At 37.3% G+C, this 27,270-nt stretch overlaps 1 protein-coding gene across 23 annotated transcripts in view; it reads left to right on the top strand.

Annotated features, from left to right (window-relative positions):
* Positions 1 to 27,270, top strand: part of NRCAM (neuronal cell adhesion molecule) — a 376,126-nt gene that overhangs the window by 266,561 nt on the left and 82,295 nt on the right. For 12 of the 23 annotated variants that reach the window (XM_060196423.1, XM_060196422.1, XM_060196418.1 and 9 more), the window contains 9 exons: positions 536 to 553; positions 2,906 to 3,011; positions 6,862 to 7,058; positions 8,497 to 8,619; positions 14,488 to 14,658; positions 15,163 to 15,219; positions 17,140 to 17,251; positions 23,819 to 24,003; positions 25,825 to 25,956. In XM_060196423.1, the coding sequence (XP_060052406.1) occupies positions 536 to 553; positions 2,906 to 3,011; positions 6,862 to 7,058; positions 8,497 to 8,619; positions 14,488 to 14,658; positions 15,163 to 15,219; positions 17,140 to 17,251; positions 23,819 to 24,003; positions 25,825 to 25,956 (1,101 nt within the window). The remainder of the gene's footprint in view (positions 1 to 535; positions 554 to 2,905; positions 3,012 to 6,861; positions 7,059 to 8,496; positions 8,620 to 14,487; positions 14,659 to 15,162; positions 15,220 to 17,139; positions 17,252 to 23,818; positions 24,004 to 25,824; positions 25,957 to 27,270) is intronic. The other 11 variants (XM_007528302.3, XM_007528300.3, XM_016190500.2 and 8 more) reach the window with 3 other exon arrangements.

The raw sequence follows: 27,270 nt of genomic DNA, 5'->3' as shown, positions 1-27,270 counted from the left end.
ATAAAACATATTTTTTAAAAATATAAATGCCTAAAATTAACATTGAACTTGTCTTAGATGAACCCTTGTCATTTTAGCAACAACATCCCTTTGTTAGGAGTTATTACCATGTGCATAGTGATGTCTGGAATAATAGGATCAGACACAACACAGTATGTGACAGCTCAGATTAATTGTAATTTCAGTTATTTTTCAAATTGAACATAATTACTTGTCCAGCACATGTATGAAGTAGAATTAGCTATTCCAATTCCTATAAGAATCTTTTTCTTTTTTTTGCCTACAGTATTCCTTTTGTTCTTCCAAATGTTTGTGTGGGACAGGTGCTACAGGAATAAACAAAACCACCACTGGAGGATTCTTTCTATTGTAATTGCACAATTTCAACCTCTCTTGTACTGGGCTTTTTTTATAGGTCAAATCAAATAGACAACATGCCCCTTTTATCTTCAGAGTCTTAGTGTTCTTATAACTAACATTTGGTTTTCTTTAATCCTGTTTGCCCACTCACCTGCTGATATTGATGGGGAAAAAGCAAAACTTCTTGAAGACTGTAAGTGTCTTTCTGTAGTTAGTAGGCAGTGTGAACATTTGACCATGTCTTTGTTTATAAATTAATACTGTGCATTGAAGACACATTTTTATGTTTTATGACTAACATATTTTATGCATGTGTATTTCCTATACCAAATATTGCATTTAAATACCAAGAAGCAAGTTTAATTTTCTCCTTGCATGGATGCTGAAGATATAGGAATTACTCTTTTTCTTTTACCAATATTCTGCTCTACTAACTTTCAAGCTTTATTCACATCTGATGTAACTCAATGAGAAAATTCACAAAATTTAGAGACAATGGCTACCTGATTCTAAATGCAGTGTATGGGTGGAGAGGAAAGGATAATCCAGAAGATGAAAAGCTTAAATGACTCAGGGTGTCAAACACAGTAGGAAAGGAAAATGATTGTCTTTGAGGAAAATTTATGAGGCCCACAGAAGTGTACTGGAATAGAATTAGCATACCATTTGGCTTTAGCAGTACTATTCACATCATGGACTGGGTCAGTTTTCTCAGCCTTAGCACTACTGATACTTAGCCCAAATAAATCTCTATTCCAGCATCATCCAGTATGTTGTAAGATTTTTTTTTTTTTTTTTACTCCAGGGTTGTCGCTGGGGCTCAGTGCCTACACTATGAATCCACTGCCCCTGCCAGCCATTTTTTTTGTTGTTGTTGGATGATACAGAGAGAAATTGAGAGAGGAGGGGAAGACAGAAAGGGGAAATAAAGACAGACACCTGCAGACCTGCTTCATTGTTTGTGGAGCGACCTCCCTGCAGGTGTGGAGCTGGGACTCAAATTGGATCCTTGTGCAGGTTCCTGCACTTCACATTATGTGCGCTTAAGCCAGTGTGCCACCATCCAGCCCTCAACATTGTAAGGCTTTTAGCAGCATTCCTTCCCTCTACCCACTGAGTGCAAATGTACTATTACACCTTTGTGGTGATAATCAAAATTGTCTCCAGATATTACTAAATGTCTTCCTTAAGGAATTTGGACAAATTACCTTTGGGTGACAACCTTATCTATATAAATGACTCTGGGGTGGTGCAAGACAGTGACTTCCACAGGAGAGTTTGATTCTTTTTGCTTCATTTTTGTTAAGTCATTTTGTTGCAAAACAGTTGGAATGGATTATTTACCCAGTTCCCTTCTCTTGTAACATTCTGTGATTCTGACTCCAAAGAAGGACAAGATGATCTTAAAGTGATATCAGTCTTGGGTACCTAGATAATAGTTTTCTTCAGATTAAATTATTCTGGGTCAGATCAGAAACTGTTCCCTACAGTTTGATGATGCATGACTGGAGAGCACTTTGGAGAGTGAAATGGAAGTGTTCTTTCCTATAAAACAGAGCATCTCAATTCCATTTATCTTCGAAGTTAAGATTTTTATCTTTGGTCCCAGTAGCAAACTACCTTCTGAATCTAATAAAACTGTTTCAGTCTCTAATTTAACCTTCTTTTAAGAATGAACTTCTCAACTTTTTCTCTATACATATTAATTTACATGAGTACACTAAAAAAACTACAAGGCAGCTATTATTTATTTTTTAAGGCAACAAATGTTTTATTAGTGTATTTAATTTGATAGGATAAGCATAAATTGATACAGGAAATGTGGTGTTAGAAAGAGAGAGAAAGATACCTATAACTCTGCTTCATTGCTCATGAAGCATCCTCCCTGTAGTTGGGGACTGGGACCTTGAACCTGGGTCATTCATTGTACATGGTAGTATGAGCACTTAACTGGGTGCACCACTGCCCTGCCCTAGCCAGTTATTATTTCTTAAGAAAAACACAGGACCAGGACTGGAAGATAACTCACCCATAGAAATAGAATGGCACCATAACTTTTGTCAGGCCCTGAGTTCATGAAGCTAACCCCCTTCAGGTGGGGATCAGGGACCTGGACCTGTGTCTCTGTGTATTATAATATGTGCTACCACCCAGCCCCTACTTGATAACTTAGATTTCTTTGGAAGGCATTTTTGCACCAAAGAAATACAAGGAATTTCTCATTGTTACATCAGAAAAAAAATAGCTGTCTTAATACTAAGCTTGTATTGCTACTTGTTTTCCCAAACATTTAATGAGAGAAAAAATAGCTTCTGTGAGTATGTGTCAAGTTGTCAAAAGGAAGTTGCACTTTGATTTGAAGTATTAGGAGACTCTTGGCTAAAAATTTTCCTGAAGCAGACTCTGGCTGCTACAATAGAAATTACTGAAAGCATTTGGAGAATATTTATTTAATAATTTAGAAGGAATCTTTACATAAAAAGAAATCACTTTTATCCTGTTAAATAATTAATTTCATTACATTGCTCTTCTTTCTACAAATAAGTGGTACAACCTCCAACCATTACTCAGCAGTCTCCGAAAGATTATATTATTGACCCTCGGGAGAATATCGTAATCCAGTGTGAAGCCAAAGGGAAACCTCCTCCCAGGTGAGTGTGCTGTGTGCTTTGTGGAAATATTAAAAGTAATTATTGTTATAGAAGTTAATGTCAGGTTTTTCATATCTCTACATTTTCTTTTGTGAGTTCATAGTTCTGTTTCTCAGCTTAACTAAAGTCAGTTTGTTCTTGAAAACCTAGACAGTAGCATTTTCATGTATCTATTGTGTATCCTACACTAAAATGCTATAACTGCTAGGAAATGTGAGTAGAACATTCTATATGAGAAAAATCCTTGTCTCTGGGCCTCCCTTTCCTTTCTTTATTTCCTTCTTTCCACCTTTCTTCCCTCCCTTCCTTTATAGTTTGTCTTTATCAGGACTTCACTACATCATTCCAGGCTAACTTTTTCTGATAGAAAAGGGATACAGACACAGGAAGACAATGAGAAATAGGGGAAGGAAATGAAACCACCAGGCTGAAACTTTCCTCTATGCAGTAGGAATCAGGCTGGTAGCGGGTGGCCTGCCTGGTAAAGCAGGCACTCTATCCAAGTGTTGTTTTGCTAGCCCAGGCTTTAGTTTGTTTATCTGTCAAATAAATAAGTTTAATTTGATGACTTCTGAGATTTCTCCTAGCTCTATAGAGCTCTAAAAAAAATAAAAAAAAAAAAGTCTCATGGGGCCAGGTGGTGGCGCACTTAAGGACCTGGGTTAGAAACCCCTGGTCCCCACCTGCAGGGGGAAAAGTTCACAACTGGTGAAGCAGGGATGCAAGTTGTCTCTCTCTTTACTTCTTTATCTCCCTCTCCCCTGTCAATTTCTCTCTGTCTCTATCCAATAATAAATAAATAAAAATGTTTAAAAGTATTATTAAAAAATGGTCCCACTTGATTTTCCAAAATTGGGGAGTGTGAGCACACATTAGAGTTGGGAAAGATTCTAAAGAAATGATACGGTCCAATCGCTGTATTTTATAAATGGAAAGCTAGCAATGCTTCTCCAAGGCCCTACAGATAATGAGATGATCTGTAATTTCTCTATAGTAATATGTTTGGGAGAACTGAATTATAATTAAAATAGAACGTGAAATTTTAAGGAATGAAGAATTAAAAGTTTGTTTTTATTTTAATTCATTTTTAAAATCTATTTTAGATAGAGATGGAATAAAATTAAGAGGGAGGGGAGAGATAGGAAAAGATAAAGAGGAACACCTGCAACACTTCTTCACCAGCTGTGAAGCTTTCCTCCCATCTCCTGCAGGTGGGGAAGAATTGAAAATTTCTGAAAATTTAGTTTTTAAACTTTTTAGCCAGCTTTTTTTGGTGGTTTAATTTTTATTTATAAAATTACATGTGAACGGGGGTAGAATTCCACACTGTCCCCACCACCAGAGTTCTGAATCCCCAAGCCCTCTGTTGTGAGCTACAGCAGTTTTCTTAAGGTTGCAGATATGGATTAACAATCATTTCTTCAACTATCTGTCTATACTTGTGTATGATCGCCTCCCCCCTTAAGGTCCCATCTTCTCTTCCTTTCCAATTTACACATTACTACATCCAAATGTCTTTCTCTTTTTCCTCTTTTTTTTTTTTTTGCCTCTAGGGTTATTGCTGGGGCTCTGTGTCTGCACTACAAATCCACTGCTCCTGGAGGCCATTTTTTTCCATTTTGTTGCCCTTGTTTTTGTCATTATTGTTATTGTTGCCATTGATGTTGTTGTTGGATAGGACAGAGAGAAATCAATAGAGGAGGGGGGAGAGAAAGATAGACACCTGCAGACCTACTTCACTGTCTGTGAGTGACCCCCTTGCCAGTGGGAAGCCGGGGCTCAAACTGGGATCCTTACACCTGTCCTTATGCTTCGCACCATGTTTGCTTAACCCGCTGCTCTACCGCCAGACCCCCACTTTTTCCTCTTCTCTTTCTGGTTCCTGATGAAGTTGGAGTTCAGAGCTGTCTGATCTTTCCCTTGTCATTTCTCCCCTATTGGGAGCATGGATCAAAATTATTTGGGGGTCCAGAAGGTGGGAGTTCTGGCTTCTGTAATTGCTTCTCCACTGGACATGGGCATTGACAGGTCGATCCATACCCCCAGTCTCTTTCTGTCTTTCCCTAGTGATGTAGAGTTCTGAAGAGGTACGGTTTCAGGACACACTGGTGAAATCAGGATGGAAACGTCTGCAACTTGATGATTGAAAGGCAGCAAGATATAAAGTGGGACAAAGTGGTTAATGAACAGGCACCAAAAAGTAGGAATAGAGAAGATGAGAATAGGGATCTTAGGGTGGAAGGAACCTAGGAAGCCCATTTGAGGCATGGTCCTTAGGAGCTCACGACTATTGTGGTTTTTGCTTGAGTATAATAGCTAACATAGTTGGATAAAAATATTCTGAGAAGATGATGTCAGAGTAGAGAAAATGGCTTTAAAATTGGATTAGAGCAGAGAGTTGCTCCCTTTCTTGAAAAAAAAATCTATGAGTAAAATTAACTGTTTACCCCCATCCACCTGACCCAGTTCCCATATATATATTTATATTTAGTACAGGTGCCTGTGTAACCTCTGAGTCCCTGATAGTCTGAGCCTACAGTTCATGGTTACAGCTGTGAACATTGCAGGCTATACTCATTTCAGGTCCAGTCTTCGTTGAGTGGTAGGACAGGATACCCCAGCCTCCCTTCAGGGACCGGGGTGGTCCCTACCATTTCTATTTTATGGTAAGGACAAGGTCCTTGGGAGGGCCTGCAGAGGGCTTATGATGATGTTCCTGATGGAAGTGACTAGTGATGGGGAAGAGAGGGCTCCATTAGAGATCTAGGCTCATCATATTTGTGTGGGAATCCAAGGACTCCTTGACTAGGGCCCTAGATCATGAGGTGGTGTGATACTGACCAAAAAAATAATTAAATGAGCCAGCCTCTTGCCCTTATCCAATTTTTGTAGTCCTCTCTTTATCTGACTACCTTAGACTTTCTCCCAGTTGTTTAAGCATTGTCATTTGTTGAACCTAATCAGAATTAGGTTTGTGGGGTCAGTCTTCCTGGGCCTTTTGGCTAGATTGCCAAGCTAATTTCGTCTAAGTCTAATCTATTAGAGAATTTATGATGCTTTCTTTAGCCAATTCTACCAGGATTCCAGGTTTATTAAGTCTAAATCTAATCACAAAGGACTATTGAGCACTTTTACTTCAAGTTCTATAATTGCCCCTTGCTGATGGATACATGCACACCTGTACCCAGTACCCTAAACCATAGCCTGTATCTAGTATCTGTAACTTTGTTAGATGTTTGCCATCTAAAGTGGACATAGGTAGTCCCATGTGTTAGGAAAGATCTCACTGGATTAGAGGAATTGTGAGGTTGACATCTCAAGCTTAGTCCCTGGCTATAGTCTGCAGGAAGAATTCAGTAGCAGTATAACATGGGATGTCAGCATTAGTAACGTTAATTTGGTTGAGGTCAACAGAGGTGGTATGGCAGTAAGGAACCAGAGAGAAAAAAAATATGAGCATAGTCCTAGGGGTTCCAGGACTAGGAGAAATGAAGATCTTGAAGGGCTTATTGTAGTTTTAGAAAGAGTTTAAAATAGCAATAGTTAACTGTTATTATAACCAGGTTAGTTGGGGGTTTAATTTCTATGAAAATCCATGGTTGGCATCTACAGTAGTACACCTAGTGTCACTGTGCTTTGTGCCCTTTAGGGGTATCTGGAAATCTGCCGGCACCATTTTTTCTAAATCATAATTCAGTGAATATTGTAGGTATGGAATCCATTGATCTTTTACTGAGTGTTAAAATCTTAGTTATTTCTAGAATCTCATAAACCCACAAGGAACTTACTAAATAGTAAGTAACCCTGTTTTTCTGGACAGTCAGCAAACTTAATCCTATATGTTGGGCAGCTTTTCCTGGACCCGAAATGGTACTCATTTTGACATAGATAAAGATCCTCTTGTCACCATGAAACCTGGCTCAGGAACCCTTACAATCAACATCATGACAGAAGGAAAAGCAGAGACTTATGAAGGAGTTTACCAGTGTACAGCCAGAAATGAACGTGGAGCAGCAATTTCTAACAACATTATCATCCGACCATCCAGTAAGTAGGATTTGCCAAACAAGTAGGACCCTTGTTCAGGTCTTGCTCCAAGACTCCATATCTGTCCATCATGCAAATACCATTGCAAGAGAGCAGTTGCATTGATTCCAATACTTTTAACTTTGTGTTACATGAAACTGACTGCTTCTTCCTACTTTACCCTAACAAGTTTCTCAGTGGGCCAGGAAAATAGCTCACATGAAGAGTGTGCTGTTTTGCAATGTGTGCAACTCAGATGTGAGCCAAGTCCTGACCACAGTGAAGGAAGTTTTGGTGTTGTGGTCTTTCCCCGCTGCCCCACTGCCCTCTCCACCCCACCCTCCTCTCTCTCTCTCTCTCTCACTCTTTCCATGTATATATTTTTTCACTGACTGATGCTTTGCCAATCAATGTATCTTTTATACAACTCAGAAATAATTGTTCTAGATACTGATTTTTCATCTATGTAGTCACATTAAAATGCTTGAGTATGAAATGGATAATTGAGGCCTAAATGTTACTATTGTTTAAGCATTTTTGTCTCACAATTTCACTGAGAATACAGTGGCTTACTATCTTGCTATTTTGATGCCTCTGTTTACAGTTGTCAACACCCAGATTCTCTCAATAACCTTAAAAGATCATGCATTGTAAAAACTGACTGGGAGCTGACTGCAATAATATATCTCACTCTGGAGCAAGCTTTACCATGCTCATGGCCTAGGTTCTGCCCTTTCTTACTGGAGGAAGCAATAGTGTTGTGTCTCCCCCGCCCCATAAAAATGGACTTGAAGAGATGAAATCACACATACACAGACTCTGGCTCTGCAAAAAAGAAAAGACTAAAACAAAACACAAAAATCCAGTGGTTATTTGTAGTTTTGGTCATGGTAAAACTTTTATTACCTTTATGATGTGGTTTTCTTCATTAAAACAGTTATAAACAAAATACTAAATTTATTCACAAATCCTTCCATACAAGAAAATTATTACTGCTCAAATATTCTTCTTTTTTTTCTAGGTGTGTGTATGTATATGTTTTAAATAAGGTTCATTCAAATCAATTAGTCATCAGCAGGTCATGTATATTCTCTCATCAGTCTTATAAATAGATAGGCTTCTATAAATATAATATATTGAGAATATATATATAATTATTTAACAAATCTTTTAATATTTGTTTTCTGTTCTTTCATGAAGAAAATGCTTATCGTGAAATTGTGTATCTTCCTACTGATTTATTTAACATGAAATCTTAGATATGGAATTGCTGAGAATTTATGTAAAAGTAAATTAAATTTGTCAATTTTTACTGAAAATATATTAAAATTATAATTTTATTATTTTAATGAATAAATCCTGAGTTATCCCAAATTTCCCCCCAGAAATTTAGTTTTGTTTTTTCTAGTGTTTTTACTTATCAGTGCAACAATAATTTAGAAGTTATTTTGTTTCATAGGGTCACCACTGTGGACCAAAGAAAAACTGGAACCAATAATACTTAGAAATGGCCACTCTTTAGTACTTCCCTGCAGACCTCCCATTGGATTACCACCACCCATAATATTCTGGATGGATAATTGTAAGTTTTCTTCTTCTTTTTTTCTTGATTTTAAGTTTATTTTACCAGAGCGCTGTTCAGTTCTGGCTGTGATCATGTGGAGAATTGAACCTGAGACTTTGGAATCTCAGGCATGAGAGTTTCTGCTTAACTTATATGCTATCTCTCCCACACTGTAAGCTTCTTTTTTTTCAATAGCTTTCTTCAGGAGTCTTCTGATTGTTGTCATAATAAAGTGTCATCTCTTTTGAGTTATAAAATGTTTATGGAATATTTTAGAGGTGCTTAGGAAAATAACTATTAAATAAATAATAGCATTTCCCTCCTTCATTTAAGTTTTATTGAGCTTTTACCAGGAACTGGCTAAATAAACCAACAATATTCCTTCTCTCACTGAGCTTATATTCTGTGCAATTGAATAGATGGAGAAGGTAGAGAAGGAGGCAGGTAATACATATATTTAGAAAATATATATTGTTTTGGTAATAATATGTATGGAGTTCTCTTAACTGTTCCTGTGTGGGACTAGGGATTGAATTCAGAACCTCATGCATGCAGTACTGGTGCTCTACCTTTCACAGACCCATCTTTCTACTATTTATATGAGGAAACCCAGACACAGAGAAAGGAAGTCATGCATTACTCTAACACTTGTCTACCCTGTCCCCTTCTTTAATGGAATTGCTTATTCCTTGATCTCATCCTCCAAAGCCTCCTAGACTAGAAGGTTAAAATGCTTACCTTAGGAGCAGTGGCATATATTTTATGTAGAGACTAAGATTTGGGTGTGAGAGGCTGTGAGGCATCCATTCCCAGCAGGAGTATGAGATACATGGCTCACAGAAAGATTTGAGACTTGGGTCAGTACTGCAAGAATAGGGGACTGGACGGTAAGGGGGCTGGGTCACCATCAGCCTCCTTGTGCGAGGATACGCACAAGGACCAGAGTTCAAGTCAGTGTTCCCCTACTGTGGGGGGTTGGGGGGGTGAGGGTAATGCTTCACAAGTGGTGAAGCAGAGCTTCAAGTGTCTGTCTCTCTCGCTCCCTTTCTTTCTTTCTTTCTTTCTTTTTTTTTTTTTTTTTTTTTTTGCCTCCAGAGTTATCACTGGGACAGGGTTCCTGCACTACAAATCCAATGCTCCTGGAGGCTATTTTTTCCCTTTTTGTTGCCCTTGTTGTTTATCTTTGTTGTTGTTATTATTGTTATCATTGCTGTTGTTGTCATTGGATAAGACAGAGAGAAAACGAGAGAGGAGGGGAAGACAGAGAGGGGGAGAGAAAGACAGACACCTGCAGACCTGCGTCATGGCTTGTGAAGTGGCTCTTCTGCAGATGAGAAACCAGGGGCTCAAACTGGGATCCTTGCACCAGTACCTGTACTTAGGGCCACATGCGCCACCGCCCAGCCCCCACCTCCCTTTCTATCTCCCCTCCCCTCTCAATTTCTCTCTGTTCTATTGAATGAAAAGAAAAAGGTCACTGGAAATGGTAGATTCATAGTATTGCCTCTGAATCCCAGCGATAACCCTAGAAACAAAAAAAGGGGGGGACGTTCATACACAGGTACTCCCTCAAGCCAGAAGTGAATGAGATAATAGAAGGAGTGAGTGAATATGGGGAGAAGCAAAATCTAGAGCCCTACAGAGGCCAAGAATTAAGGAGAAACCAACAGAGCAAATGAAAAGGAGCTCTGAGACTAGAAAAAAAAAAAGTGGTCTGGGAGGTGGCAGAGTGGATAAAGCATTGGATTCTCAAGCATGAAGCCCTGGGTTCAATCCCTGGCAGCACAAGTACCAGAGTGATGTCTGGTTTCCTCCTCCTCCTCCTACTCCTTCTCCTCCTCCTATGCCTCTCACTAATAAATAAATAAAATACTTACAGAAAGAAAGTCTATCCAGCAACAAGATGAGCAAAGAATGTAAAGAAGACAAAATAGGGATGGGAGATAGCTTTTGCTAGTAGAATGCACACTTTGCCATGTATGTGGACCTGGTGTCAAGTCCCTGACCACCACATAAAGGGGAAGCTTTATGAGCAGTGGAACAGTAGTTGTGCTGCTTCTCCTCTCTGTCCCTCTCTGTCTCTCACCCTTTATCAGGGAAAAAAAATCCACCAGAAGTGGTGGAATCTAGCAAAATCAAAGCCTTAGCAGGAGAGAAAGGAAGGAAGAAAAGGATGGAAAAAGAAAAGGAGGGAGGAAGAGATCGAAGAAGAAGAGAGGGAAGAAGGAAGGAGCAAAACGGTTCATTGTCTCACATGCTACTAGTGGATGAGATAACTTGAAGATTGAGAAATGCAACATGGAGATTTCTTTTGACCTTGGCAGTAGTCATTTAGGTAGAGTGCTGGAATGAATGCAAAATATCTGTAGGGAACTTATTCTCAGTGACACAGATGTTCTAAAATCATAGACTATGCTGATTACAAAAGATGATTTTAGTTCTGATATTTACTTTCCATTTTTAAAATTTCCATTTCTAATCTCATATCAAAATACTGAGAGAAGGTATCTCAGAAAGTGGAAAATAAAAATATGATTGAATAAATTTACAAATGGATTTTCCTATCATTACATAACCACTTCTCCTCATTTTGTAGCAATAACAGTAAAATAAAAATATATGATGGCAAATACCAATATCCAAATGTCATGCTAAAATGAGTCCTGGTATTTGGTTCTTGTTCTTTATGAAAAAGTGGTGACCTTTTCACTTAATAGATATATACATGTAAGATCTCATAATTGTGGTAATCTGTGATTAATTTCTCTTTCATTTTGCACTACTGGCCACATCATTTGCATAAATTTTAGTTTGTTGGAAAAGCATGTAGATCTTTCAAATGAAATTGAATCTGGAATCTGAAAAAAAAATCAGTTCTTTATAGTGTTTTTGCAAGAATAAATAAATAATATAACCAAATGTTTAATTTTTTGCCAGATGTGAAAGAAAAGCCTTTTAAGAAAAGGGGAAAAGGCTTTATTTGTGCAAATCCAGGGTAGTGTATCTTTTTGAACCCCCAAGTAGTGGCCATTTTTATTTACTCATGGAGATGGGAGAGAGAGGACAAAAAGTCTACCCTAGTTTCTCTGATTTCACAGAGAGGGTAAAACTAAGGTGAAACTGAATTTCTGTTTCTCCTGTTCCCGCTACGGTACCTAGTTCCTCCTGAAGATTGTCTGAGAGTGGGTAGGTATTTGAGTCTTTGAGATTGTCTTTTGTTCTCAGACTCACTTACCAATGATTGGGTTCATAACCCCAATTCCTGAGGGCAGGGAAGAGGTTGATGAAGGTGCTTTGGGATCCATGATGGTGAAAAAGGACATAAGTTGGGGTGAGAGTATTCTGCTGACACCTGTCTAGGGAAATGTGAAATTATACACATGTGTCAACACCAGTACTATAAGTCATTAACCCCGCAATAAAATAATACAAGAGAAGAAAAAAATCCATAATTCCTGACTAACTCTTCCTCCAAGGTCATCCCAGACAGTTCAAACCCAGTCCTGTTGGTGTTCAGTTTCAAAAATTTTATGAAGTTTTTCCTATTTGTATATGTTTCTGTTTCAGACACCATGCAAACAACTCAAGGACCAAAGTGAAGTCCTATTCTTTTGTTTTTATTTTAATGCAGTAATAGTGATTGAGCAAGTACCGCATGCATGCTGGGCCAAATTGCTTTTATTCTATAACCTTAGAATAGAAGAGAGAGAGAGAGGTGAGAAGGAAAGGCAGACAGAGAAGAAGGGATAGATATCAAAGCACTATTATGCCATGGTTGCAAAGGAAGTTACTGGATACTGTCCGTAGTGCTCCCATGTAGTGCTATGGAACAATTTCAGAACTCAAGCAGTCGTGCAGTCCACCTGCTGAACTGTCTCCTGGTCCTTCAGCCCCTTTAGTTTAGTTAACTAGTACCCATCAGTGGTAAAATGTTTCAGAAGAAGTGGAGGAAAATACAGATGTATCTTTACTTTTTTCTATTTATCATATCAGTATCACTGCCTTTCTAAATTGTTTTTCACTGCTCTAGGCTACTTTTTCATTTAATTAGAGAGATACAGGAAGAGACCCTACAGTCTCTTCCTCCTCAACTAGTGTCTTTTTAAGATTGTTTAAACATTTTTTGTATTATCTTTATTTATTGCATAGAGACAGTCAGAAATCAGGAGGGTAAGAGGAGATAGAGAGGAAGAGAGACAGAAAGATACCTGCAGCACTGCTTCACCATTTGAAGATATTTCCCCCTTCAGGTGGTGACCAGGGGCTCAAACCTGGTTCCTTGTGCATTGTAACATGTGCATTCAATCAGGTGCACCACCACCCACCTAGCCCACTGAACTAGTTTTTTATAATAATCTTTTCCCTAGGTATTAATGACTTAAAAGCCATGAGTTTACAACTGCCAGTCAACCCCCTATCTTGACTAAGTATTTGGTTAACAAGACTAAACATTCTTTCAAGTTCTTTCTCCTTGACTCACTGCTTTTCCTTGCTTGGGGGAATTGCGAGGTTATTTTACATTTTGTGGAATGTTATCTGGGGCACTTGTAGCAGTAGCACAGCCACTTAATTCAAAGTGCAGAAATCCTCCAAGAAACAAAATACCTGCCTAAGGCAAACTAGGATATGTTAACTCTCCTACTTCTGTCATTCAAGAGCTGAAGAACACTCAAAGTTAAGACTGGGTGAACTGAGTTGGAAAATTCATGATGCATATTAGGCAGTGAGATGTGAATTCCACCCACAGGTCAGTAGTCTCCTTCTCTAAATCCTCCAGCTACATAGAGAAACCTCCCCACCTAATAGAGATTTGACAGTTCTTCCAAGTGGACCTAAAGGGAAGTAAGTTATCAAGCATGAAACTGGAATGTCAGAGCACTGATAATTATTAATCTAATCTTTCATTGTATATTAATGGATCCGCTGCTAAGTCAGTTATGGTTTCAGTGCTACAGCAGTAAGCAAGGTGGGTGGCAGTCTTTGTCCTTCTGAAACTTAAATTCTGATACGAGAGGCAATAAGCCCTAGGTGTAGCAAATAAAACACACTGTATGTTAGAGGATCATTCGTAGCTTAAAATAAAAGTCAAGGTGAGGGAAACTGGGTTTGGGAGGTCTCAAAGTGGCACTTTAAGGCACTAATAACCCATTTACTGCCTGACTTTTTTCAGTTAGACCATAAGCTCAAACAGGTGGAGACTAGGGAATGTCTTTTGCCGAACTCAGGGCCAAACTCACAGGTTTGAACAAACTGTGGTTGGAATGTTTAGATATAACCCAAATTAATGTCCTTCCCTAATGTGTTTTCTAAGGCGTGTGTTTATGTGTTTAAGAGTTGGGGACCAAATTAAATCTTAGGTAAAGTAACACATACTCATAATTTTTTTGTTTACACTTGCACTTTTTTTTAAATCCGGTCACTGTACAACTTTATTATCTTCTCTTTCCATACTCTAGAGAAAATGGGTGTAGGCATGTATCATTGGAGTTTTAAGATGTCACGGTTTGTTCTGTAAAACATTCTCACTCCCAACTTAGTTCTTTTTCCACTATCACGCACCAGGAACCCCAAGTCCCCCCCATATCTGCCCTTCTCTTCTTTCCCCAGAGTCCTTTCGTGCAATATACCACCCCAGTACAAGTTTTACTTGTGTTTTCCCTTTTTGTCATTGTTTCTAAGTTCCACGTATGAATGAGGTCATCTGGTATTCATTCTTTCCCTTTCTGGCTTGTCTGGCTTGGCATGATAGTTATGCTTTTACTCAAAGAACTTTATAGAACTGAGGAATGAAGTTCATAGAACTATTGATTAATATATTTGCCTTGCTACTATGGAAAGTTCCACTGTATTATGGAATGATCTAGATATCTCTCTTCCTTTCTTTAGCCTTTCAAAGACTTCCACAAAGTGAGAGGGTTTCCCAAGGTCTAAATGGAGACCTTTATTTTTCCAATGTTCTCCCAGAGGATACCCGTGAAGACTACATCTGTTATGCCAGATTTAATCACACTCAAACCATACAACAGAAGCAGCCTATTTCTGTGAAGGTGTTTTCAGGTAAGAGTTCAGCTTTCTAAATCTCTGTTTCAGTGTGTTTATAAACATGTGCAAAATATATTATCTATAAAATACTGCTGACTTTAAGGTAAACAGGTTCATTTGATTAGGAAATCATCAGTTAAGTCATTAAAGTTTTTGTATTTGTATTATAAAGATCATACATACCCTCAATACTGTATTTTACCCTTTTTTGCTGCTACTGACTTTACTGTTTTCTTGATAATTTTCTGAATCTGCTTGGGATTTTGAAGATTTACCCTTCAAAATCCAGTGCCTTTAACTGGAAGTTCTACAGTTTTAGTTATATGTTTACCTACTACTGGGTGGGGGTGGTTGAATAAATTAATGAATTAGCCATATACAATATAAAGCACTGTCTTTATTTGGTAGGGGTGGCATTGGATCAGTATAGCTGTATATGCTTGCTTTTGTTCCCCAATTCTTTTTTTGATCTTGGCCCTACTTTTTTGTGCATTCTTCATAATATTCTGTTTATTTCAGTGGATGAATTGAATGACACTATAGCTGCTAATTTGAGTGACACTGAGTTTTATGGTGGTGAGTTGCAGTGATTGTAACTGATATTCCCTTCTTCATCATAGAATTTAGTTAACTAACTTCACCTCCATGGCTATTTAACATTACTTCTTTATGAAATCCCTAGTTACATGTTTAGTATCACTAAATTATATGTATGTTTCTTATAAAAATTAGCTATGAATTTTCAGACATGTCATTAAAGCATTTTTCATATTGTATGTATAACAATGAAAATTGTTATTTGTCTTCATGTAAAGAACCATATCCCATAGTTTGAAAAAAAGTCTTTCATGTATGTTCAAATTAATATTTGTCATCTTTGTTTTATCCATAAACTTTTCTCATGAACTAGGTGAGAATTAGTCAACTAGAACATTAACATATTGAAGCCTTAGTAATGCTTAGCAAATAAAGCTTAAGGGATGTTGATAGTAAACCATCATATTTCACATTTTTCACATGAAATAAATATAATTAACAATAGAGTAATTTTAGTCACTATCATCAGTAGAGCTAGATTAAAAAACCATTAAGTTTATGTTTTTTGAAAGAATTTTATTTCTTTAAGAGAAATTTGACAAATAGAGAATGATAGCATATCGGTGAAAATAATGGGCTCATTCAATCCTTGACAAAATGATTTTAAAAATAAAAGTTAAGGGCAGGGGTAGATAGCATAAAGGTTAACTCGCATGCCTGAGGCTCCAAAATCACAAGTTCCATATGCTGCACTACCATAAACTAGAGCTGAGCAATGCTCTGGTTAAAAATAAATAAATGAATAAATAAATAAATAAATAAATAAATAAATAATGCAAATTAAAAGAACATAATGAACTCAGACCCTTGAAATATGAAGTAAATATTGAAGCACAATCAGTAATCAGAATCCACATACCACAATTCGTGCTTTTATTTTATTTGTATTAATGTACTTGAGAAATATGGACCTCAAAGAAATTCACAAATTGATTTTAGAGGGGTAAGGTTTTCTCCACAATCTATATTTTTAGGAAAACTCTTGTTCCACTAAAGTAGTATTTTTCTGGTATTTTTTTTCTGAGGAATGAGAATAATTCATATATTGCCTTTTCAATAAGTTTCTATGAACACTAAATAGTTAATTCATTACAATATTGAAAACAGCAAAAGTTGATTGAACCTTAGAATGATCTGATTTTTACCATAAGGCTTTAGTCGAAACCATTAGGAGATAAGAACACGTTTTGAAAAGTTCTCTAATTAAAAAAAAAACATGATAATAATAGTCTGTTTAAATCTCTCTAAAATCTCTAATTTGAGCCCCCCATTTTTTTCAATGAGGAACCTATTTTGATTTACCTTTAACACTACCATTATTTTTAAATTATGGCATAAAACCTGGTAGACCTCTCTCAGTAGCTCTCTTGCTTTCCTTAAGCCTTACAATTTGGAGGTCTTGATATGTCACACCTCCAATACAAATTTATTTCCCTCACTAACCAGTGAAATGGACTGAACTATTGTCTTTAGTTTAGAATATCTCTTTCACAACCATACCTTTCAGAAAAACCTAATAGTTTCCAGAAGATAGTTCATTTTTGCTTTGACTTGAGTACTGATCTAAAAAGATGGGCAGCTTGCTAATGTGGTTTTCTTTTTTATGTCTGAATTTTATGATTTTTCCAATCCCCTGAAAATTCATAAAAGCCTAACCCAGTGTAAAGAAATGTATAAGAGGAAAATAGCCCTTACTCTTAGTCTTATACAGCCAAAATTTTCTCTCTTCCTGATTGAGTTGAGCAATGGCTATTTGTTAAGGCAAGTTACTAGATGTAGTTTAACAGATTTCACAAATGGTTTGAATGGTTTTGAAAGGGATTAGACTTTTAGGCAGTGAACTGTATGTCTCTAAACAAATATTTATAACTTTAATGCATATTGATTTTTTATTTGCAGCTAAATCATACAGAGAGAGGCCACCAACATTTTTAACTCCAGAAGGCAATGCAAGTAACAAAGAGGAATTGAGAGGAAATGTTCTTTCACTAGAGTGCATTGCAGAAGGACTGTGAGTTACTATTTACTGTCATGATATATATTTCTTATAAAACTCTATTTGGGAGGCTGAGTGGTGGTACACCTAGTTGAGCACACGTATTACCATGTGCAAGGATCTGGGTTCAAGCTCCCAGTACCCACCTGCAGGGAAAGAAAGCTTCATGAACAGTAAAGCAGTGCTGTGTCTCTCTTTCTCTCTCCCTTTCTACCTCCCATTCCCCTCTTAATTACTCTCTGTCTCTATTAAATGTAAATATTAAATAAAAACATAGCAGTTAGTAGGGAGGCATTAGTACCATGAGAAATCATTATATACTAATTACATCACGCAACAAGAAAAATTTGTTAATCTTTTCCAAAATAGGTCACGTGGACCTTTACTATTGTTAAGTATTTTGTCAGTGTAATAGTGTTCATCTTGAAGTAAAGATCAGTGATCACCTATTATTTCTGTTATATTTAGGGTACATTATTTTGTAAAATCACATCAGAAGTTGGCAGCTTAAAAACTCATAAGGAAATATAAATGGTGAAATAGAATAAACCCTTACCCTTTTGTCTGAATATCTGAGCTAAAAAGTGATATGAGGGAAATAATTCTTTTATTTTTGTTTATTTATGAAATGGAAATATTGACAAGACTATAGGATAAGAGGGGTACAATTCCACACAGTTTCCACCCCCAGAACTCCGTATCCCATCTCCTCCACTGGAAGGAGATTCTATTTCCCTATTCAAGGGAAAGAATTCTAATAGCTTTAGGGAGCCCACAGATTCATGGTAGGGAAAGATGGCTCTTTTGTGGTGTGTAAGATTTGCTAGCACATATAAAAAAAATTCTAACTGTATATTATATGTCATGTGTCTACAGGTCTACAAGACAGTAGTAGTACTATAATGAAATATATTCAGTTTGACATCTATTTTTAGTCATTTTATAGAATATTAATGATGACAGTATGATTATTGACATAACAATTTCTCATCTCCTGACAATAGTGTCTGAGAAACACTTTCACCTCCAACTTGGATCATTTTCTACCATCATGCACCAGGACCCCAGTGCCCCGTTTAACCCCCTCCCTCCTCTTCCTTCTCGAGTCTTTTGCTTTGGTGCACTATACCACACCCAACCCAAATTTTACCATGTGTTTTCCCTTTCTATCCTTGTTTTCTTATATTATTTGATAGAGACAGAAAGAAATTGAGAGGAGCAAGGGAGATAGAGAGGAAGAGAGACATCTGCAGCCCTGCTTCGCCACTCATGAAGCTTTCCCCTTGCAGGTGAGGAACAGGGGCTTGAATTTGTGTCCTTGCTCACTGGAATGTATATGCTTAATCAGGTGTGCCACCGCCTGGCCCCCCATCCTTGTTTCTTAAGTTCCACCTGTAAGTGAGATCTTCCAGTGTTTATCCTTTTCTTTTTAGCTTATCTCACTTAACGTGATTCTTTCAAATCCCATCTAAGATGAGGCAAAAGAGATGACGTCATCATTTTTATTTCAGCCAACATCTATTGCAGTCACTATGGGTTCACAGTTCTGGGAGTCTCTTGACTGTTAACAAAGCAGCTGAACTCATAGTTATGAGCTCCTCGCATGACTTATTAGTGTTGCCCCTTACATTACAATCTATAGCCAAACCTAACTTCTATGCAAATGTATCACATGTGCAAATATCAAAACTGATGCCACCCCTAGGACTTTTATGCCCTTGGCTAGGGTTTTAGGAAGGCTTGGCTCAGCTAGAAGGGCAACTTCTTTTCTTTTTCATTGTCTTTTATTTATTCATTTTTTCCTTAGTTTTTATTTATAAAATGGAAATACTTGACAAGACCTTAGGATGAGAGTGGTACAATCCCACAGTTTCTGCCACTGGAACTCCATATCCCATTCCCTCCCCTGATAGCTTTCCTATTCTTTTTTTTTATTTTTTTAAAATATTTATTTTATTTATTTACTCCCTTTTGTTGCCCTTGTTGTTTTATTGTTGTTGTCGTTGTTGGATAGGACAGAGAGAAATGGAGAGAGAAGGGGAAGACAGAGAGGAGGAGAGAAAGATAGACACCTGCAGACCTGCTTCACCACCTGTGAAGCGACTCCCCTGCAGGTGGGGAGCCGGGGTTCGAACCGGGATCCTTATGCCGGTCCTTGTGCTTTGTGCCACCTGCGCTTAACCAGCTGCGCTACAGCCCGACTCCCAGCTTTCCTATTCTTTAACCCTATAGTAGCATGTACCCAGGATCATTATGGGGTACAGAAAGTGGAAGGTCTGGCTTCTGTAATTGCTTCCCCACTGGACATGGGCATTGGCAGGTTGATCCATACTCCCAGCCTGTCTCTGTCTTTCTCTAATGGGGAAGGAATCTGGGGAGGTGGAGCTCCAGGACATATTGGTGGGGTTGTCTGCCCTGGGAAGTCAGGTTGGCCTCATGTTAGTATCTGGAACCTGGTGGCTGAAAAAGAGTTAAGATAGAAAGCAGAACAAATTGTTGATTAATCATGAACCTAAAGGCAAGAATATTGTGGATGGAGATTTGGGGTCTCCGTTTTGGAAAAAGCTAGATCTCTATTTTAGGTATATTATAAGTGACCCATGACCCAACTAGTTTTTTCCTGCGCTTGACATCCAGTATACAGGTGACCTAAGCTATTGTCTGGCGGGGGGGGGGGGGGTTGTCACTGTTGGCAAAAGGACCAGAAAGCTGGATCAGGGAAGAGAGTAGCTCCCAAATATGGGAAAAGTACATAAATATTGTTAACTGTAATACAGGTGACCTAAGCTATTGTCTGGGGGGGATGTTGTCACTGTTGGAAAAAGGACCCGAAAGCTGGATCAGGGAAGAGAGTAGCTCCCAAATATGGGAAAAGTGTATAAATATTATTAACTGTAAACCCCATCGATCTGATCTGGGACCCATAGTCAGCACAGGAGCCTATGTAACTCTGCATCCCTGTGGGTCTGAGTTCACATTCCATGGTCACAGCTAGAACATTTCAGGCTATGCCAATTTTAAGACCCATCATCCTTGGGTGATATAGGCAGACTATGCTATCCAACCTCCCTTCGGAAAAATGGAACATTCCCTACCCTTGTTGATTCACATTGAGGGCCAGATCCAACAGGGGCCCACAGAGGGGTCCATTATGTTGTTCCTGATGGAGATGACAGTGATAGTGGTGAGAAGGATTTATTAGAGGTCTAGGCCCATCATGTCTATATGTGAATCCCAGGACTTCCTGACTAGGGCCCCAGGTGATGGAGTGGCCTAGTAGTGACTAAAGAGTCATCATTAAAGTATGCCAGTCTCTTGAGAAGGGCAACTTCTATATACTATCCTATTTTTCTTTGCTTTTGCTTTCGAATAAGCCACTAATTTGAGCCAAGGCTTAAAATCACATTTGTTTCCATTTACCAGAGATATGTCATTTATATATTACCCTCTTATGCCTGCCACAGACCTTTTGGTATGGGATTCTCTGCTGAAAAACAAAAGAGAAAGAAAGAAAGAAAGAAAGAAAGAAAGAAAGAAAGAAAGAAAGAAAGAAAGGAAGGAAGGAAGGAAGGAAGGAAGAAAGAAACCTCAAGATACCCTCTCTTATATTACGATCTGTGCTATACTTGACCTAGTAACTCATTTTCCTTCCCAGAATCAGTCTCCAAAAATAATACCACTGGAGGCCTCTGCTGGCCATGTCAGGAAATCACATACCATATATCCCAGTTCCTCTAGTAACTGAAACTAGAAGGACCCTATCTTAAAAATATGTTAAGTATCCATCTTCCTCACCAGAAAACAAGACAATAACAAAACCCTGCAATTTCACCTTCGTTACTTTAGAAAATGATTTATCCTACTAGCCTCTCATCTTTTGTTAGGCAAGACACCCCTCCTCACAGTTTAATAGCTTTCCCTGCCCCAAAATGATACTGTCCATGAAACTAAATTATTGTTGTTATTTGAAAGTTAAATAAAATTTCCAAAAAGAAGTTTTAATCTTTGAATGTTGTACAACTAAGATTGAGCTCAGTCACTTACAAAGCAAAAAACATAAAATTTATATTGAATAGAAGAAAAAAATTCTAATTCTTGACTACTGCTTAATGTAGTAATTAACCTCCAAAACAGCTCATGTCGTAGTTATGTTTATACTGTGCTTCCATGTTCTGTCCATATTATCCTTTCACCAGATCTTATGACATGCAATTGAATGTGACTATAAATAAACACCAGAATATGCTATCAGATTACACTGGTCTTTTTTAAATGATTTATTTATTTATTTATTGAATAGAGACAGAGAAATTGAGAGGGGAGGGAAATTGATAGAGAAGGGGAGAGACAGAGAGACACCTACAGCACTGCTTCACCACTCGTGAAGCTTTACCCCTGCAAGTTGGGGCCAGGGGCTTGAACCTGGGTCCTTGTGCACTGTAATGTGTGCTATTAAGAGATGCACCACCACCTGGCCCCTACACTGGTCTTTAACATCTTTTGCATTTCAAAGTGACTTGTATTTCCTCCCTTTTTTATATTCATGTTATTCTTGGTTTAGAAATTGTTTCATCAAATATATATGTTCATATACTCTTATTCAATCAAAAAAACTATTAATATAAATAATTCTATAATCAATCCCACAAGTATTTCTAATGATGGATGTTGTGATATTGCTGAGGACATAAATTCTTCTGTTTTCATCTATTTTCCCAACATAGAACTCAGTTCTTGGTATATATTCAATACTTGGTAAATGTTTGTGCTGAATGGGTTTTTATTGTTCTGTTATGAATTTTTTCTTTTTCCTTTTCTTTGATAGAGACTGAGAGAAATTGAGGGAGGACGAGGAGATAGAGGAGAAAGAGAAATAAGAGGCACTGAGAAATAAGAAGCACTGCTTCACTGCTCATGACTTTTCCCCCTGCAAGTGGAGAGCAGAGTCTTGAACCCAGGTCCTTGTGTATGGTAATGTGCACACTCTCCAAGCGTGCCATCACATGGCCCTCCTCATGAAAGGAAAAATTAAAGCTGTTTTATTTGAATACAGTATCATTGTAGATGTAGAAAACCTGGGGTAATCTGTGAGAATGCTACTAGAATAAAGAAATGAGTTTACAAGTTCTTGTGATATCCATCAAAATTTAAAAAAATAAAACTTAACACTGGAGAAAAGAAACATAGAAATATATACAAATATAGATATATAGTTATAGAAATAATAGTTGACCCGTATCTATAACCTTGGGAGAACTACTATACCTTTCAGTGGTGGGAACAGTGTGGAATTATACCCTTATTATCTTAAAATTTTTTTAAATCAAATTAAGTCATTAATAAATTTTTTTTAAAAAGAAAAAAACATTGGTGAGAAAATAGTGTGAATAATATGAGTTTGATTTAGTACTATCAATGGGTGTGACATTTTAAAATATCACTAGTTGTGGACTAGGCTTCTATCTCACACTCTTAATGCACAGGTTCAATCCCCACACTACTTAGGCCAGAACTGAGTACTTCTCTGACATCTCTCTCTGTCTCTCTCTCTCTCCCTCTCTCTTTAATAAAAAGTAAATAAATCTTTTTTAAATAGCTCTATTATTGAAAATAAGAAAATGATTTTATGTATATATATGCATAAAACAAATAAAAATTATAGAATTTAAGGTAATTATAGATTTCAGGAGTCAGGCAGTAACACAGTGGGTTAAGTGCACATGGCATGAAATGCAAGGACCAGAGTAAAGATCCCAGTTCGAGCTCCTGGCTCCCCACCTGCAGGGTAGTTGCTTCCTAGGTGGTGAAGGAGGTCTGCAGGTGTCTATCTTTCACTTCCCTTCTCTGTCTTCCCCTCCTGGACTCTCCATTTCTCTCTGTCCTGTCTAACAACAATGACAACAATAACAACAACAATAATAACTACAACAACAATAAAAACAATAAGGGCAACAAAAGAGAAAATAAATAAATATTTTTTTAAATATTTTAAAAGTAACCATAGGTTTCATGATAATTTTATGGATGGGCATAGTGACTTCATATAAAATTTTCCAAGAATTCTTTATTGATCAAAAATTTGAACACAAAGTAACTCATTCTAGCATTCTCGCTGCATCTTTGAAGTGAGTGTTTATGTTCTACTCAGAAATTACTAGTTCTGAACATGTGAAAATGGTACTTACAACTCAATGCAAAGCATATTTGTAAAAGTGTGCTGCTAGCTAAAATATCTGTGTAGCTCATGATCTTTATATTAAAAAATTGTTTTAAGGGTCAGGAGGTGGCACACTTGGTTGAACAGACACGTTACCATATGTAAGGTGAAACAGGCTTGCTGCAGGTGTCTCTCTTTGTCTCTTCCTTCCTATATTCCTTACCCCTCTCAATTTCTATCTGTCCCATTAATAAAAAAGGAAAAATATCCACTGGGAGCAATGGACTTATAGTGCTGGCACTGAGCCCTAGCAATAACCCTGGTGTCAATAAAAATAAATGTTGTAAACATATGCAAAAATTCACTCTCCAGATCAGTCGCAGGTGAGTTTATTTTTTAATATTATCATTTCTTTATCCTATTAGACCTACCCCAGTTATTTACTGGATAAAAGAAGATGGAACACTGCCCATCAACCGGACATTTTATAGAAATTTTAAGAAAACTCTGCAGATCATTCAGGTTTCAGAAGCTGACTCTGGAAATTACCAGTGTATAGCAAAAAATGCATTAGGAGCAATCCATCATACCATTTCTGTCACAGTTAAAGGTATGTAACTGTTTAAAATGTATTTATCTTGCCTTAGTGAGAGGTCCTAAATCTTTGCTTAAATATACCTTATATGATTTCTTTCAATAATGAATAAATGTACATTTATATCGCCATTAATTTCACCTCAAGTCTTTTTTCATTGCTATTTATAGCAATCTAATCAGGTTAGAAATTAGCTACCTCAAATCTGCCTTTTAGAAATCTAATTAATATGTACAGAGAAATGAGGGAAAGAGAAGATCACTGTTAAAATCTCATAGTAATAAATACTGCAGATAGGACAAGATTCACTTATAAATGCAAAAATTAGTAGGTAAAACTTTAAACCAAAATGTGATATTCGCAAACTCCCCCTCCCTGAAAATTAATTACTAGAGTTTTAACAGAGGTCCACAATTTCTTTACCACTACTCTCTCAAGGAGATGGAGTTTAATGTCCTTCTGCTTTTGTCTCTGCTTGAGTGTGGGACTGATTTATTTTAAAACATTATAATAATAAGAGTAACAGTGGATCATTAATTATTGTATAAACTTATTGCAATGAGTAAAGTAAACAGGAAAATACTAACTTTGCAGTGGGGAGATCTGGAAGACACTATGTTAATCAAATGATCATGATTAGCATACTCAGTATGAAATCATGTAATCCTTAATATGATGCAGTGAGAGTCCATGACCCATAACCTCAGTCTGATCACAAGTAAACATCATAAAAACCCAAGTTAATCAATGCTCTGCAGAACAACAGTCTTTAAAAAAAAAATAGAGAGTCCTCATGGTCATGATAGATAAGAAAAATTCTTAAAAATGTCAAATTAGAGGAAACTAAGTAAGGAAATATGAATGACAAGTGGATGCAATGTAATGCCTAGGACAAGATCTGGGACAGAAACAGAACATTATTGGGAAATTCTAATAAAGTCGGCCATAGATTCAGTGATAGTATCTCGTTTTACTAACTGTATCATGATTCTGTAAGATGGTAATAAGAGAGAAAGCTGTGTGAAAGGCTTATGGCAACACTCTACTATTCTGAAATTTAAAAAAAATGCAGTTTTAAAAATTGCTTAATCAGCTTTATTATAGGTTGTGTTCTGTCAGGCTAAGAATTCAAATTTATGGGGCCAGGTGGTGGCACACCTGGTTGAGCACACATATTACAATGTGTAAGGATCTAGATTCAAGGTCCTGGTCCCCACCTGCAGGGGGAAAGCTTTGTGAGTGGTGAAACAGGGTTGCAGGTGTCTCTCTGTCTCCCTCCCTCTCTATCTCCCCCCTTCCCTCTTGATTTCTGACTGTCTCTATCCAATAAAAAAAAGATAATAAAAATTTAAAAAATAATTCAAATTTATGTTTCTTAGCTATCACTGAATCTGAATCATTCTTCAACTTCAGATAAAGCTTCCTCTTCTTTTATGTCTGATTAATTAATGTAAATATGCTTATACTTAAAAGGGTCTACAAATAATGTATGTATGGCAGCCTTTTTAAACATTCTTTCGAAAGTACGAAGTATTTTGAAGCATTTCTTATAAGTCCATTTACTCTTGGGATTAAAGAATAAGAAAGCTATCAGGGGAGGGAATGGGATACAGAATTCTGGTGGTAGGAATTGTGTGGAGTTGTACCCCTCTTATCCTATGGTTTAGTCAATGTTTCCTTTTTATAAATAAAAATTTTTTTAAATAAAAAAAGAACTGAAAAGTTGAAACTAATAAAAATATTTTAAGTAGTTTATTTTTACTTTTAAAATAGTTCAGTATGCCAAATTTGCTTGAACAGTTACTTGATTCAGATTTTCTTCTTTCCTCAATAAAGCGGCGCCGTACTGGATCATGGCACCTCAAAATCTTGTGTTGTCCCCAGGAGAGGATGGAACCCTGATTTGCAGAGCTAATGGCAAACCCAAGCCCAGAATCAGCTGGTTATCAAATGGAGTCCCAGTAGAAAGTAAGTTTCACTGTAATAGATTTTTGGAACATAACTTCTTTGGGACACAGAAGGAAAATTTCCCTGCACACCTGGGTACTTCTTGGAATGGTGAAGAAAATAAATTAATATTAGATAGGTTAGTAAGAGTAAAAAAGCAAATTAGATATTTGAAGAATTTATATGATTCTAAATACTAGAGGAAATTAAATAGAATATGTTTTGTTGTTGTTGTTATTTATTTATTGGCTCTTTTCACTTTGTTGCATGAAGAAGTTAAACTAGTCCAAGTTAAAAGCAGACCCCAAGACAAAGGAACTGCACTGCTGGTAGGAATGTAAATTGGTCCTACACCTGTAGAAAGCAGTCTGGAGAACTCTCAGAAGGCTAGAAATGGACCTAGCCTATGATCCTGCAATTCTTCTCCTGGGAATATATCCTAAGGAACCAAATATGCCCAAATCCAAGAAGATTTGTGTATACCTATGTTCATAGCAGCACAATTTGTAATAGCCAAAACTTGGAAGCAACCCAGGTGTCCAACAACAGATGAGTGGCTGAGCAAGTTGTGGTCTATATACACTATGGAATACTACTCAGCTACTGAAAATGGTGATTTCACCTTTTTCAGCCCATCTTGGATGGAGCTTGAAGGAATCATGTTAAGTAAGCTAAGTCAGAAACAAGGATGAATATGGGATGATATCATTCATAGACAGAAGTTGAAAAATAGGAGTCGGGTGGTAGCGCAGCGGGTTTAGTGCAGGTGGCGCAAAGCGCAAGAACCAGCAAGAGGATCCTAGTTCGAGCCCTCGGCTTCCCACCTGCAGGGGAGTAGTTTCACAGGCAGTGAAGCAGGTCTGCAAGTGTCTATCTTTCTCTCCCCCTCTCTGTCTTCCCCTCCTCTCTCCATTTCTCTCTGTCCTATACAACAACAACATCAATAACTACAACAAGAGCAACAAAAGGAAATAAATAAATATTAAAAAAAGAAGAAGAAGAAGTTGAAAAACAAGATCATAAGAGAAAACACTAAGCAGAACCTGGACTGGAGTTGGTGTACTGCACCAAAGTAAAAGACTCTGGGGTGAGGGGGGAGGGTTCAGGTCCTGGAACATGATGGCAGAGGATGACCTAGTGGGGGTTGTATTGTTATGTGGAAAACTGGGAAATGTTATGCATGCACAAACTATAGTATTTACTGTCGACTATAAACCATTAATCCCCCAATAAAGAAATTTTTTTAAAAAGCAGACCCAAATGGTTACATTATACAAGCTGTGAGGTGTTTAAACTTGTGACAATGAACAGAACGGAAATTCTACTCATTGTAAG

This window comes from Erinaceus europaeus, chromosome 8, assembly GCF_950295315.1.
Source record: "Erinaceus europaeus chromosome 8, mEriEur2.1, whole genome shotgun sequence".
Lineage (NCBI taxonomy): Eukaryota > Metazoa > Chordata > Mammalia > Eulipotyphla > Erinaceidae > Erinaceus > Erinaceus europaeus.
Note: the sequence above shows the minus strand (reverse complement) of the source record. Positions and strands in the feature narration are given on the sequence as shown.